The sequence below is a fragment of the Urocampus carinirostris genome, chromosome 20 (genome assembly GCF_059441175.1).
Source record: "Urocampus carinirostris isolate Australia breed hairy pipefish chromosome 20, RoL_Ucar_1.0, whole genome shotgun sequence".
NCBI lineage: Eukaryota > Metazoa > Chordata > Actinopteri > Syngnathiformes > Syngnathidae > Urocampus > Urocampus carinirostris.
Window position 1 is genome coordinate 12,113,964 of NC_142368.1, and position 16,343 is coordinate 12,130,306.

Consider the following 16,343-nt stretch of genomic DNA (forward strand, 5'->3'; position numbering starts at 1 on the left):
CAGACCCGACTTTAAGTCTCGCGATAGTAACTGAATATCCTTCATTGAAATTCACAGTCCAAAAATCAAAGCCGGCAAAATGAACGGAAAATGATACCGGTACTTAAGGTTTGATGCAGACCGGCAGAGTCCAGGTCCCGTTGAAAGTAATCCAAAGAAAAAAGTGTATATTTCTAAAGGTAAGGGTGGGAAAAATATATATCCACTATTGTCCGCCGTGTCCACAAACACTCACCTTTACCGGGTTCACGGAACCCGTTGGTGATGGTGGATTTTTTTGTGCTGCCGCACGCTCTCAGGATCCACTGGCAGACTTGCGAAAAAGTTGCCTTTCGCATGCGGCCAGTTTTAGTGAAAGATTTCTCGCCACTAGTCAAGCCAAGAAGTTGCAGTCTTCCTCGGTGCATATATTCCACCGGTCTAATTGTTTGGGGAAAAAGAAGCGGCTTATAGTCCGGAATTTACGGTATTTCAAAATGTACCGTTTACCAAATTGTTCGAATTAGTTAGCTGACTAAATTAACCAAACACAACCTACATTCTCCTAACAATGCGCGCTCTTTTCTTGATGGAAAAATGAACAAGAGACCGGCATTTCCACACGGGAGCAGATTTAATTTCTTAAATAATTTAGCTAAGTGAACTCTTATCGAGGGCAGCACAGCGGTGCGGTTCTGAGGTTCAAATCCAGCTACCAACCTTCCTTTGCGGAATTTTCATGTTCTCCCCGTCCTTGCGTGGGTTTCCTCCGGGCACTCCGGTTTCCTCCCACGTTCCAAAATCATGCATGTCAGGTTAATTGGCTGGTTCTAATTGTCCCTAGGTGTGAATGAGCGAATGAGTTGTCTGTCCCTGTGTGCCCTGCGACTGGTTGGCAGGGCACGCATTTCTCTCTCTCTCTCTCTCTCTCTTGCTTTTCTTTCTCTCTCTTGCTTGCTTTTCGCTTTTTCTCCCTCTCTCTCGCTTTCTCTCTCCCTCTTGCTCTCGCTTTTTCCTCTCTCTCTCGGTTTACGCTTTCTCTCTCTCTTGCTTGCTTTTTGCTTTCTCTCTCTCTTGCTTTTATATCTCTCTCTCTCTCTCCCCCTTTTTACTTTCTCTCTCTTGCTTTTCTCTCTCTCTCTCTCTCTCTCTCTCTCTCTTGCTTTTCTTTCTCTCTCTTGCTTGCTTTTCGCTTTTTCTCCCTCTCTCTCGCTTTCTCTCTCCCTCTTGCTGTCGCTTTTTCCTCTCTCGGTTTTCGCTTTCTCTCTCTCTTGCTTGCTTTTCGCCTTCTCTCTTACTTGCTCTCGCTTTCTCTCTCTCTCTCTTGCTTTTCTCTCTCTCGCTTTTCACTTTCTCTCTCTCGCTCTCGCTTACTCTCTCTCTCACTTTTCTTTCCCGCTTTTCACGTTCTCTCTCTTGCTTCCTTTTCGCTTTATCTCCCTCTCTCTTGCTTTCTCTTTCTCGCTCTTGCTTTTCGCTCTCTCGCTTTTTGCTCACTCGCTTTTCTCTCTCTCTCTCTCTCTCTCTCTCTCGCTTTTTTCGCTCTCTCGCTCTTGCTCTTGCATTTCACTCTCTCTCTCTCTCTCTTGCTTTTCTCTCTCTCTCTTGCTTGCTTTTTCGCCCTTTCTCTCGCTTTCTCTCTCCCTCTTGCTCTCGCTTTTTCGTCTCACTCGGTTTATGCTTTCTCTCTCTCTCTCTCTCTTGCTTTTCTCTCTCGCTTTTCACGTTCTCTCTCTCGCTCTCGCTTTCTCTCTCTCTCTCACTTTTCTCTCTCTCGCTTTTCACGTTCTCTCTCTCTCTCTTGCTTCCCTTTCGCTTTATCTCCCTTTCTCTTGCTTTCTCTCTCTCTTTCTCGCTTTCACTTTTCGCTCTTTCGCTCTTCCTTTTCGCTCTCTCTTTCTCTTGCTCTCACTTTTCGCTCTCTCTCGCTTCTCGCTCTCTCTTTCTCTCTCTTGCTCTCTATCGCTCTCGCTCTCCCCTTTCTCTCTAATCTACTAGTCCGGCCCCCGTGAGAATGTCTGTTTTAACGTGTGGCCCCCGAGTTAAAATGAGTTTGATAGGGATTCATCTTTTATTACATCACATTTTGCATATCGGTAATGATAGAATGTGTTTGGGCAGGTCATTGGTTAACAGTGTTTTTGTCATTAAACTTAGGGCCACCCAGAGCTGGACACCCTGCGTGGGAACTACTACCGATGGCTGACTGACACAGGCCAGCACGAGAAGGCCGGTGAGGTGAAGGAAGGCGAGGGAGACTACCAAGCGGCCATCAACTTGTACCTCAAGGCGGGGATCCCGGCAAAAGCTGCCCGCCTCGCCGTGAGCCAGCCTGAGATCATGAACAACAGCGATGTCGTCGGCCGCATCACCGCCAGCCTCGTCAAGGCCGAATACTATGAACAGGTGAGGTAGCGTATGTGAAAAAAGACTTCATTTCGGGGTTCGTACGGCTGCTTGAAATCCTTGGAAATGCTTGAACTTTCATGTTGCGTTTTCAAGGTCACGAAAATGCTTCAAATCATTTCAAAATTGAGTGTTATCGCAGTTGAAATTGTAAATTGGCGACAAATATATAAATAAATATATAAATCTATATATTCATTGAGTTTTAATCATCACACTTAATTGGTAATACAAAGCAGTTATCACTTCAGATTTTTCAGTTCACAATATTGTACATTATGCAAAATAATATTGCTGAAATATTAGTCTATATATTCATGCAGTTTTAATCACTTCAGATTTTTCAGTTCATATATTCTTTGTGGTTTGCTGTCCCGCCACAGTTGTAATGCCTTCTCAAGGTCCGATTGCAGCAACGGAACTTCCATAGCCAATTTGTGGTTTTCATTGTCGTTGTGCCGATCCAATGTGCTTTTCTAAAAGTTCGTATTGCGAAATGATTTATGCAATCCTGTTTTTTTGTCTCGCTGGGTGCACGCATCACAGAACATGTAGCCTCCATTATCATCCTCCTCATAGCGTAACCAGGAAAAAGTCCATTTTGGCAGAAAAGTCCTTTTCTTGCTAGTATTCTTTTGTTTATTTTATTTCGCCGAATCGTTCGCTTCAAAACACGTGTTTTCCTTGCCTTCGCGGTCTTCTGAAGAATTTCTCCGCCGTTCTTTCGTGCTGTTGTTACCACTTTCTGTATTATGTTTCGACTTATTACCGACACTGAAGAAATTGTTGATTTGCACCTAATACCAACTGTTTTTACGGAGGCATACTTCTCTTTCACTCGACAACCGCCACAACAATGACGCCATCTCGAAGCAACAAGATCTCGTTGGCCGAGATCGGCGTGAGACTAAAACAACAATGGCGGTTGAAAAGTTGGGAGTGCGGTAAATTTTTGTTAAAAAAAAAAAAAAAAAAGTAATCGAGTAATAATGACAATTTGGTGTCAAAAAAGTCCCTGTAATTTTCCACAGGTCTGAGCGTTCACACAAAGTCGGTGAGCAACGCTTGAAACAACAGTGAGCCACCATAATCCCAAGTGTGGCAAGATAATTAATTATCAAACATGTCCAAAACTTGACATTTTGCTGAGTTTCCGGCAATGCAATATTATTTTTCTCTTTTGAGGTTGTACGGCCTGCAAACGTCGTTTGTTCTTACAATTCATTCACAAGATGGATATCTTTCTATTTCTTTTTTATTCCTGGTATCTTTTGTCGCATAATACTAACATTTAGTCGGTTGCACGATACACAACTGTGTTTGATCACATTTTTTAGTGGAAGTACAATGTTGGCAACAAGATTGACTTGGTATAGTTGGAAATTATTATTTACTTTTTTCTTTGTTCTCAAATTACTTTTTTCCTACATGTCTTTCTTTTCTTTTTTTCTGTTTTTTTTTCTAAATTTTTCCTGCTTTTTTTCTCTTCCTTTTGTTTCTTTTTTTCTCCGCTTTTCACTACTCTTTCATTTTGGTATTTTAATCTTTTTTGATCTATTCCCCCCTTCCTTTAAGTCAATTTGTGCATAATTTTACATTAATATTTGGTCATATAGGGATGAAAGAATCAAAAACAACCTGAAGAGCCGTTTAGGACCCGAAAGAGTTCCTTTTAGTGAGCCGAGCTGAAGAAGCCGGTTCTCGACAAACTCTACTAACTTTACTGAACTTCGTTCTACTTCGACTCGACTTCAAAATACCACATTTAGGACACAACGTCGGGGAAACCCGTGTATTTTTACCTTCATGCACTCTAACTTTGATTTAAGTCGCATCTTAATGAGTAATTTTGAGCCCTCATTTTTGTGCGCTGGCTAGATTTTCTTGTGCGCGTGCAGCTTAGAGGGAACACTGTTCCTGAGCCCTGCTTTCATGGAATATGTCGTCCTGTAGGCTGGTGACCTGTACGAGAAGATGCGCAACCCCAAGAGAGCTTTGGAGTGCTTTTGCAAAGGATCGGCTTTCAGTCGAGGTTCAGTACATCACAATCCCGCGCACGTGCCGATCAGCACATTTATAAATGTTCCTTTCCCGGGCAGCCGTGGAACTGGCTCGCCAGTTCTTTCCCGCCCAGGTGGTGAAGCTCGAGGAGGCCTGGGGAGACTACCTGGTCCAACAGAAACAGATGGACGCCGCCATCACACACTTCATCGAGGCCGGGTAAAATTTGTCTGAAGTGGAGGAAGAGGGAGCGAGTGATAACTTTTGCGGCCAGATGGAGAACTGGGAGGATGAGTCACTCCTGAAAATCTAAGAGGACTTTAACGTTTGCATTTTGGGAGAACTTTCGGTGGCCTAATTTAGCGCAATGAGATTATTGCAATTGCCTTTCAAGACACACTCGTAAATATTGGGATTTATAGAGTAGATTAGATTACATTACATTTTATTAGACAGATAATTACTGTAGATATAGCTAGATAGAGAGATACATAGATAGAGAGCTGTATAGATAGATGTATACATATATGTATAGAAAGATAGATAGATGTATGAATAGATGTATAGATAGATTTGGCAGAAAAGATCAGTGAAAAATAAAACTTGTATGAAGTACAGTACTTTGATTTGTTTAACAAATGCTTGAGCTAGGGGTTTGTTCTTTGGTTTTAATGTATAGATGTATAGTATAGTTGCGCCTATCCATCCTATCTAGCTATCTATCTAGCTATCTATCTGTCTATCTATCTGTCTATCTATCGATACATCTATCGATACATTTATCTATACATTTATCTATACATTTATCTATACATTTATCTATACATTTATCTATACATTTATCTATACATTTATCTATACATTTATCTATACATTTATCTATACATCTATCTATACATCTATCTATACATCTATCTATACATTTATCTATACATTTATCTATACATTTATCTATACATTTATCTATACATATATCGATACATCTATCGATACATCTATCGATACATCTATTGAAACATCTATGTATACATCTATGGATACATCTATCGATACATCTATACATCTATCGATACATCTATCGATACATCTATCTATACATCTATCTATACATCTATACATCTATCGAAACATCTATCGATACATCAATCTATACATCTATATATACTTCTATACATCTATACATCTATCTATACATCTATCGATACATCTATCGATACATTTATCTATAAATCTATCTATCCATCTTTACATCTATCTATATATCTATCTGTACATCTATCTATCTCTCTATCTCTCTATATCTACAGTATCTATCTGTCTAATCAAATGTAATGCAATCTACTAATAATAAATCTAATCTAATCTACTTTATAACTCCCAATATTTACGAGTGTGTGTTTTATGTGACTTATAGGCTCCGAAAGGGTGGGATCAATTTTCGTGAAAATGTACACTGTTAACTTACACTTAAGGTTTCTGTGAGTGTCTTCAGCAAGGTTTCGCGTCAAGGCGCCCCCAATAAGTACTGACAAAATCGATTAAACAACTTTTGTGGCCCACTGGCTTTCAAATTGGTTACTACAGCTCCTGACCACCGACCACTCCAAGCAACGGAATCCAATCTCCAATTTGCTTTTCATTTTGAAACCAATTTTGCTGCTAAACTGTTTTGGAGTAAGGGGCGGAAATGATTTCAGGAGACCACTTTTTATTCCAGATAGTTTTCTGACGCCATTATGTGGACATTACGGAAAACTGCTTTTGAACTACCGGTAGTTGAACTTTGTTGGCGATAGAAAGCATCTTACTCTAGGGACTTTTTTTGACATGATGGCTTTAGAGCAGGGGTGTCAAACTCATCTTAACTCGGGGGCCACACGATAGAACAAACATTCTGTCGGGGGCCGGACTAGTAGATTAAAGAAAAAGAGAGATAAAGAAATAAGAGAAAGAGGGAGGGAAAAGGAGAGAGGGCGGGACAAAGAAAGAAAAAGAGAGAGAGGGAGAGAGCATGAGAAACAAAAGATAAAAACTTGTGAGAGAGGGGGAAAAGAAAGGGAGTGGAAGAAAGAAATCCAAATAGAAATAGAAAGACAGTAGGAAAGTAAAGAAAGCACAAAGGGTATGAAGAGAGAAAGAGAAAAGCGAGAAAAGGAAGTTGGAGCAAAAGAGGTTAGAAGACAGAGAAAAAGACAAAGTGCAACAAAGGAAGAGAAAAAGAGACACAGAGTGAAAGAGACAGAGTGGGAGAAAAGGGGTGGAAAAGAAAGAGAGAAATACAAGTACAGTGTCTTTGTGAGAGGCAACATCCAGTTGACATATTTCAACCTTCAGTTTGTTTTTCTCTTGCGCTTCTCTGAGTGTTGTCTCGCGGGCCGGATTCAATCCCTTAGCGGGCCTGATCTGGCCCGCGGGCCGCCTGCTTGACACCTGTGCTTTAGAGGAACTTGAAAAACCGCAATGTCACTGACGCACAGGCAGACACGAGCAGAAAAGGGGGCGGGGTAACTGTTTAACCAATCAGAAGGCTTTTGACAATGCTTGATTAAACTCAGCATAGTCGTGAAACCGCGATACAGAGGGATTATTGAACAATTATACCTGTTGTTCAATTATTCGTCTCATGACAATTCACATTTGGAACCAGCAACATATTGACACGTTTCTGTTTCATCGAAGTTGCTCCATCAAAGCAGTGGAGGCAGCCATCGCAGCGCGCCAATGGAAAAAAGCCGTCCACATCCTGGAACTGAACGAGGACCCAGCCACTGCCGTCTACTGCCTCAAAATTGCTCAGCACTACGCCTCCGTGCAGGAATTGGAGGTGAGCGAACCTGAAAACTACAATGCCTTGAAAAAGTATTTGAAATGTCGATTCCATTTATTAAGGCAGAAATATTCAAGACTTATATGAAAAAGTAATGGTCACCTGAACATAACAGCGAGTCGGGCCAGTTTTGGCAGAGATAACAGAAATCAAATCGTTACGATAGCTGCTAATGAGTCTTTCACAACGCTGTGGGAGAATTTTGAGACATTCAAATCTGGCATATTGGAGATTTTGTATGGTCACGCTTCTTTCCACACTTTTTCTCTTTTCTCTTCTTGTGCTCTCTTTTTCCTCTTTCTTTTACTCTTTCCATTGTCTTCCTCTTTTTGTCTCTTATTTTCTTGTCTCTTACTCTTTCCCTTTTCTCTTACTGGCTCTTCTCTCTCTCTTTCTGTTTCTGTCTTTTAATATTTCTCTCTCTTACTCTTTCTTCTTTTTCTTATTCGCTCTTCTCTCTGTGTTTCTCTTTTACTCTTTCTTTTCTCTTTCTTTATCTTTATCTTTTTCTACTTCTCGCTCTCTCTTTTTCCTCACTTACTTTCAATCTCTTTCCATTGTCTTTCTCTCTTTGTCTCTTTTTCTTTGTCTCTCTATCTCCCTCTCTCTTTCTCTTTCTTTTTCTCTTTCTCTTACTCTTAATCCCACTCTTACTCCCACTCTTACTCTTACTCTTCTCTCTTACTCGCTCTTCTCTCTCTTTCTCCTTTGTTTCTTCTTTATTACTATTTCTCTCTATTTTTCTCATTCTCTCTCTCCCTTTTTCTATCTCTCATGTTCTTTCTCCCCCTTTTCTCTTTTTCTTAATCTTTTTTCTTTAATTCCTTCTCTCGCTTTTTCCTTTCCTTTACTCTCCATTGTCTTTTTCTCTATCTCTCTTTTTCTTTGTCTCTCTCTCTCTCTCTCTCTCTCTCTCTCTCTGTCATACTAATTCTCTTCTCTCTTACTTGCTATTCTCTCGCCCCTTCTTTCTGTTTCTCTCTTTTACTATTTTTCTGTCTTTTTCTCTCATTTTTACTCTCTTTCTCTATCTCACACGCTTTCCTTCTGGATCTCCCTTTCTTTTTTGCTCTCAATTTCTCCCTCTCCCCCTTTCTCCCTCTCTCTCGTTCTTTCGTTCTCTTTAATCAACTTGTCTTGCCCCCAGTGAAAATGTTTTTTTCTATCATGTGGCCCCTGAGCTAAAAAGAGTTTGACACCCACAGTGTAACCGTCCATCATTGTGCAAAAACTTGCAGGGTTGGGTAGGGTTACTTTAACTGGATTACTTTCAATTACTTTTGGATGACTCCAATACCAAATATGCTAATAAAAGACAAGAGAAACTCGATATGAATAAAATGATGACTCACAACACGTGGTAAGCTTTCTCTCCTGGCTTTGATCACTTTGATCTCCGGCAAAATTATGACCAAAATTGTAACAAAATGGAGTCATTTGATTCATATTTAGTTTCTTTTGTCTTTTATTAGCATATTTGGTATTGGAGTCATCCAAAAGTCATTGAAAGTAATCCAGTTAAAGTAACCCTACCCAACCCTGGCAACAAGGCAACAATGCCACCTTATTAAATGTCCCTCTCCTCAGATTCTCCCAACCACTTCAATTGCATTTATATATGCCAGGTAATTTCACTAAGTATCGCGACCCTGAAATGATTGGCTTCATTTTACTGCAATCTAATGATGGCACAGACCTTAGATGACATGAAGGCTCAGCTCGCCAGCCAGAGTAATTACTCCCTTAACGCTACTTAACAGTACTTCAATAATCTGCAACAGAGCAAAGATGTTGCCACACCGAGAGAGAACAAAAAGTAGATCTCACTACAGCGTTTTAGGTGTCTGAAAATTGAATTTATCTATTACAGTGGAATCTCGGTTCTCGACCATAATCCGTTCCAGAACCCTGTTCGAAAAGCGATTTGTTCGAACACAGAAATCATTTTTCCCATTACAAATAATGTAAATCGTTTTAATCCGTTCCAACACCCTGAATGTTTACCTTTAAGACACCTCATCTCATCTCATTAGCCGTACCGCTTATCCTCATTAGGGTCGCGGGGGGGCTGGAGCCCATCCCAGTCATCTCCGGGCAGTGGGCAGGGGACACCCTGAACTGGTTGCCAGCCAATCGCAGGGCACACGGGGACAGACAACTCACTCGCCTATTCACACCTAGGGACAATTTGGGACCGGCCAATTCACCTGAAATGTATGTTTTTGGAATGTGGGAGGAAACCCACGCAAGCACGGGGAGAACATACAAACTCCACACAGGAAGTCTGGAGCTGGATTTGAACCCACGCAGGAGGTTCCCATGACATGAACTGTGCCGCACAAGCGCTAACCACTGCGCCGCCGTGCTGCCCCTTTAAGACACCAATAACATAAATGTAACCCAGGCTAATTGTACGTTCACGTTAGCGTAATGTTCCGTACGAAGGATTACGCTAACATGAATGTGTAAAAATAAAAAAAGGATAAAGAAAAGAATTATGAATAAGATTTTTTACCTTTGTGGTGGTCAGCAGAAGGCGCAGATGGACGGTGAGAGGGATGGAGGAGGAAGGAAAATGATTGTTTGGAAGGAGAGTCCCCTTCCATAAAAACTTTGGGGAGCTCTTCTGTCTGAGGGGTGCTCACACCTTCAATAGCACTTTTCGGAAGTGGTTCATGACAGTGTCGTTAAAGTCATGATGACTCCGGTGGCTGCAGCTTCATCGGGGTGGTGAAATTCTGTAACTGGGCCGATTCTCCACACATTTGTTTCATCTCGGACGTCCCCTAGTGTATTGGAGGTGCAATTGCACCTGAGAAAATTAAAAGGAGTAAAAAAAAAATGTGATGAGAAACATCCACCCCGGCGTTCGAACTCTCGAAATTTTTGGTCGGACTCCGATTTGTTCGAACTGAGAGGCGTTCGAAAACCGAGGTTCCACTTTATATTTGTGCCTGCGCGACTAAAGAGAAAAAAATAATGCAGTGATTCCACTAGAGGGCAATGCTGCATGATCTGTCATTCGTCAGCATGTTTCCTTTATGTGCAAAATGGAGGTATTGATCTCCTATGTTACAAAATGGGTTAACATATTGTGACAACGAAATTGGGCATGACACTCCAGTTTCACACACTCACAGTGAGGTAAGGAAACCAAGAATACGATTCACTCTTACCCATTCACATACACCGTCACACACCGATAGCAGCGTCAGCCATGCTAGGCAATTGCCTGCTACCTACAGGATCAGGGAACAATGTGTCCATCTAGGTAAAGGGTGTCAAACATGCGCCCTATGGGCCAATCAACAGACTGAATCTGGCCTGCGGGACAATGCTGAGAGAAGTTCGAGAGAAAAATAAGCTGAAGTTTTCAAAATGTCCACTTGAGGTGGCAAAAGCCAAGCGCCACCCAAAAAGATACGGCAGCTGACTAACCCGAACACAGCAGCTGTATTTCTCTCTCTCTCGCTCTGCCATTCTCTTTCTCTTTTTTTCTCTCTTGTTCGTGCTTTCTTCCTCTTGTTTTTTCTATCACGCTCACTCTTTTTCTTTTTTTTCTCTCTCTTTCGCTTTCTTTTCCTCTATCAGTCTCCTTTTTATTTCTCTCTTTTTTTTCTCTTGCTATCTTTCCCTTTCATTTCCTGTGTTTCTTTTGTAAACAGTACTCCTCAATAACTGACCCCCAAAAGTATTTTTTTATTCTGAAAGTTACTATTTAGTTACAAATTACTGAATAATAATCCAATAGATATGTTTCGAAATGTTGAAAGGTATATAGTCTTCTATATCAGTGTTTTCGTATTAAAGTATTGCTGTAGTGGTATTTCTGTAGAAGTATTTCCGAAGTAGTATTTTAGTACCATTGCTGTCGATTTGTCGTGTTATTTCTGTTATTTTCTGGTATTTTAGTCCTATTTCTTCCTTCTATTTGGAATATTACTGCTGTAGTATTTCTGGGTAGTATTTATGTAGTATTTTGTATAAGAGTATTGCTGTAGTTTTTATAGTATTTCTGTAGTACTTTATTTTTTTTCGTTTCAGGACGAAAGCAGAATGATATATGAGGTCCTTATTTTCAAACACTGTATTTAATATATAGTATCGTCATTATTTTGTAGTATTGTTATTGTATTCCTGTTGTAGACACACAAAGGGACAATGGGGACAACATTTTCACCCCAAAAATGTTTTTATTAGTAGCACTTTATTTATCACTGTGATTATTTTATGACTAGTTTTGTTCGGAGGGCCGGATTCAAAAGCCTGGCGTGCCGTACATGGCCCGCGGGCAATGTTCACTGTAATTTTCCTTACGGGTCTGAGCGTTCACACAAAGTCGGTGAGCAGCGCTTGAAACAACAGTGAGCAACTATAATCCCAAGTGTGGCAAGATAATTAATTATCAAACGTGTCCAAAACTTGACATCAAGAAAGATTTTGTTGAGTTTCCAGCAATGCAAAATGATTTTTCTCTTTTGAATGAATTGACTATTGCAAAGGTTGTACGGCCTACAAACACCGTTTGTTCTTACAATTCTTTCACAAGATATCCATTTCTTTTTATTTCCTGATATATTTTGTCGCATAATATTAACATTTTTGGGCTTATTTAGTCGGTTGTAAGATACAGACTTGTACTTAATCACATTTTTTAGTGGAAGTACAAAGTTGGCAACAAGATTCACTTGATATCAATGGAAATGATTTGAATGCAACACAAACTTTTTCTTCTTTTTTTCCGTGTTTTTTTTCCCTACTTTTTTTAAAATTCCTTTAAAAAAATCTCATTGTGTTTATTTCCGAGCTGTTACTTTTTTCTTTTTGTTCTCTATTTACTTTTTTCCTACATTTCTTTCTTTTCTTTTTTTCTGGCTTTTTCCTTCCTTTTTCTCTTCCTTTTGTTTCTTTTTTTTCTCAGCTTTTCACTTCTATTTCATTTTGGTATTTTTTTTACTTTTTTGTTCTATTCCCCCCTTCTTTTAAGTCATTTTGTGCATAATTTTACATCATATTTGGTCATGTTGGGATTAAAGAAGCAAAAACAACCCGAAGAGCCATTTAGGACCTGAAAGAGCCGGTTCCTTTCAGTGAGCCGAGCCGAAGAAGCTGGTTCCCCGACATACTCTACTAACTTTACTCAACTTCGTTCTACTTCGACTCGACTTCAAAATACTGCATTTAGGACACAATGTCGGGGGAACCCGTGTATTTTTACCTTCATGCACTGTAACTTTGACTTGAGTCGCTTCTTAATTAGTAATTTTGAGCCCTGATTTTTGTGCGCTGGCTCGATTGTCTTGTGCGCTGAGAATGTGCCAGCAGTGCGCAATTGCGCACGCGCGCAGCTTAGAGGGAACACTGCCTGCGGGCCGTAGTTTTCCCACACCATTTTCAGCCAGTCGCTCTAATTGTAATCCGTGAGTCGTGCCGTTGGCAACTTTATCACAGTGATGTGAACGAATGCCGGCTGAGAGAGCGGCACACGAGATGAAACCTAAAATGCAAAGAGAGGAATAAAGGCGACGCAGGACGCCATTTATGATGAGCTCAGCTCTGCCGTGCCGCCTCTGCAAAAGGCCGAAAATAGTCCCGTATTTGCGTTGGTCGGCTCCGCGGGCACATTTCTGGCAAAGTCATTAAGATAACAAGCCGGCTGCCGCCCGCAGCAAAGTGCTTCTCTGCTAACTTTTAACAATCAAAAGGCTAGCCAGCAGCGCGCGCCCCTGCAGGAAACGATGACGCGACACTTTCGATTAGCACGCTGCTAAATGCGCCTTGTTTGCGGTATCGTTCCATCGCCGCTTCCTCTTTATTCTATCTCTTTTCACATTGACAGCCGCATTACGCCTACACTTTTATATAGTTGACATAGTCCATTGTAAAATATGCATGATTGCGTTTTCAGGGTTCGTACGGGTGCTTGAAATCTTGAAAATGCTTGAATGGTAGATAAAGCTTGGTGTGAAAACGTTACGCGTTTGGGTGTACCCTCTGTTCGGGTTCTGACATAACCTGGTCCTGACCAGGCTAACGACCAGGTTAAGATTATCCCCAGAGATAAATTTGGCACCTCTATTGTCTGGTATGGAGCTCTTTCGGTTTGGCTCACTGAGAAGAGTGAATAATACGCCAAAAATAAAAAATAAAAAACGAAAAAGCATTCGATTGAAATATCAAATGCACTCTGCTTTGGAGAAATCAATATAGTTAAAATTTCATTTCATTTCAAAATGAGTCAATTTTTTTTTTTCTTTTTAAACATTGACAGCCGCATTTCGCCTACACTTTTATATAGTTGACATAGTCCATTGTAAAATATGCATGATTGCGTTTTCAGGGTTCGTACGGGTGCTTGAAATCTTGAAGATGCTTGAATGGTAGATAAAGCTTGGTGTGAAAACGTTACGCGTTTGGGTCTACCGTCTGTTCAGGTTCTGACATAACCTGGTCCTGACCAGGCTAACGACCAGGTTAAGATTATCCCCAGAGATAAATTTGGCACCTCTATTGTCTGGTATGTAAATGTAAATGGTCTGCATTTCTATAGCGCTTTTCAAGTCAATGAAGACCTCCCAAAGCGCTTTACAATGTGCTTCACTGTTACCCATTCACGCACACTCACACACCAATAGGGAATCAGCCATGCTCATTGATTGTGTTTTCAAGGTCATGGAAATGCTTTTATTATGAGTGTAGTGCTTCTCAATGCTTGATAATCTCATTGTGTTTATTTTTTCCTAGCTGTTACTTTTTTCTTTTTGTTCTCTGTTTACTTTTTTCCTACATTTCTTTCTTTTCTTTTTTCTGGGTTTTTCTAAATTTTTCCTTCTTTTTTTCTCTTACTTTTTTTTTCTCAGCTTTTCACTACTTTTTCATTTTGGTATTTTTTTCTTTTTTGTTTTCGGAACCCCCCTTCCTTTAAGTCATTTTGTGCACAATTTTACATCATATTTGGTCGTGTGGGGATTAAAGAAACAAAAACAACCTGAAGAGTTGTTTGGGACCCGAAAGAGTCGGTTCCTTTTAGTGAGCTGAGCCGAAGAAGCCGGTTCTCACAAAACTCTACTGACTTTACTCAACTTTGTTCTACTTCAACCTTGACTTCCAAATACAGCATTTAGAACACAGCGTCAGGGGTACCTGTGTATTTGCTTCAGAGTGTTACCTTCCAAAAAGACTAAAACCGTCCATTTTCTCCAAATTGTTCAAGAACAGAAATCAATTTACTTAGGGGACGTCTTGAATTGGGATTTTAGGCAGATTGAACCGGAACGTTAAGAGGTTAATTAAAATTTGTTTTGTCATCATCATGCAACATTTTGTGTTATTTAGGTGGCAGAGCAGCTGTTTATTCGAGCCGGCCACATCAAGGATGCCATTGACATGCACACGACTGCTGGGAACTGGGAGGAAGCTCACAAGGTTGTGTTTCTGTTTTGTAATCCTTCAACATCAGCGATGGCAAAAACTGTTCCTGTTTTTGTGGTGTGACACAGTTGGCGCTGAAGTGCATGAGCAAGGAGGAAGTCACAGAGCTTTACGTGAAGCGGGCTCAGGAAATGGAACGGGAGGGCAAATTAAAGGAGGCCGAGAGGTAAAGATCTACTTTGTTAGGGTGATGGGCAATGTTCCCTCAAAGCTGCGTGTGTGCGCAATTGCACACTCCCCAGAGCTTTTCCGCGCACAAGAAAATCTAGCCAGCTCACAAAAATCAGGGCTCCAAATTGCTAATTAAAAAGCGAATTAAGTCAAAGTTACAGTGCATGAAGGTAAAAATACATGGTTTCCCCTGACGCTGTGTTCTAAATGCGGTATTTGGAAGTCAAGGTCGAAGTAGAACGAAGTCGAGTAAAGTCAGTAGAGTTTTTCGAGAACCGGCGTCTCCGGCTCGGTCACTAAAAAGGAACCGGCTCTTTCGGGTCCTAAACGGCTCTTCAGGTTGTTTTTGTTTCTTTAATCCCTACACGACCAAATATTATGTAAAATTATGCACAAAATGACTTAAAGGAAGGGGGGAATAGAAAGAAAAAGATAAAAATACCAAAATGAAAAAGTAGTGAAAAGCTGAGAAAAAAAAGAAACAAAAGGAAGAGAAAAAAGAAGGAAAAATTCAGAAAAAAGCCAGAAAAAAAGAAAAGAAAGAAACAAAGGAAAAAAAAGTAAATAGAGAACAAAAAGAAAAAGTAACAGCTAGGAAAAAATAAACACAATAAGATTTTTTAAACAAATTTAAAAAAATAGAAAAAAAACTGGGAAAAAGAAAACGTTTGTGTTGCATTCAAATAATTTCCAATTATACCAAGTCAATCTTGTTGCCACAGAAAAATATGGTGCCTAAAATGAGCAAAATGTATGCCGTTTTTTTTTGCATTGCAGATAGTCTTTTCTCGTGTTTCAAATAAAGTTTTTCATTCTGTGGCGTCTAAACCTCTATTACTTTGGTTCAGTCCGCCCACATGTGAAATAAAAAGACAGAAGTCTAAGTTCAGATTGGAGTGACACTTTATTTTGTCTTCTTGCAAGAAGGACACCCTGCAGAATTCCTCCTGCCGAATGTGTTAGTCACAATTTGTTTCGCCTTTTTATGCTGTTCCAGTCGTGAGACACACACACACCGTCCATTGTTCTTATGGGCACACATTTATAGTTGAATTTACCCTACACATTCATCTGTTCAAAATGTCACTCATACTGTTTTTCTGACGATGCTGATTCTCACTGCCGCAGATTATTCTCCACCGTCAGCCAAACGGACCTGGCAATCGCTATGTACAAGAAGAAACAAATGTTCAATGACGTGGTCCGCCTGGTGGCCAAACATCACCCCGACTTACTGACAGAGACACACATCCACCTGGCCAAGGTGAGTTCCTCAAAGACTTTGTCAGATTGCCAAGAGCAAGATTCCTACGGGTGCTTGAAATCCTAGCGTTTTCCATTCGGGCCCTGACTTGACGTGACTCAGGTTTTTGAGCTTTTCCTTGCCCTCATGTAGGTTTTAGATCAGGCGTTGGTGTTATACTAGTCTTTAGTTTGCAAAAGTCTGTGGTCTGTGCAGCACTTTGAGACTCCTTGTGATTAAGGGCGTCACAAATAAACATGACTTGACGTGACTCAGGTTTTTGAG

At 40.5% G+C, this 16,343-nt stretch overlaps 1 protein-coding gene across 2 annotated transcripts in view; it reads left to right on the top strand.

The window, feature by feature from the left end:
• The window catches only part of ift172 (intraflagellar transport 172), an 82,779-nt gene that overhangs the window by 27,397 nt on the left and 39,039 nt on the right, over positions 1-16,343 (top strand). For both annotated transcript variants that reach the window (XM_088324992.1, XM_088324993.1), the window contains exons 22-28: positions 2,137-2,385; positions 4,339-4,417; positions 4,485-4,605; positions 7,066-7,210; positions 14,549-14,638; positions 14,713-14,810; positions 15,944-16,079. In XM_088324992.1, the coding sequence (XP_088181118.1) occupies positions 2,137-2,385; positions 4,339-4,417; positions 4,485-4,605; positions 7,066-7,210; positions 14,549-14,638; positions 14,713-14,810; positions 15,944-16,079 (918 nt within the window). The remainder of the gene's footprint in view (positions 1-2,136; positions 2,386-4,338; positions 4,418-4,484; positions 4,606-7,065; positions 7,211-14,548; positions 14,639-14,712; positions 14,811-15,943; positions 16,080-16,343) is intronic.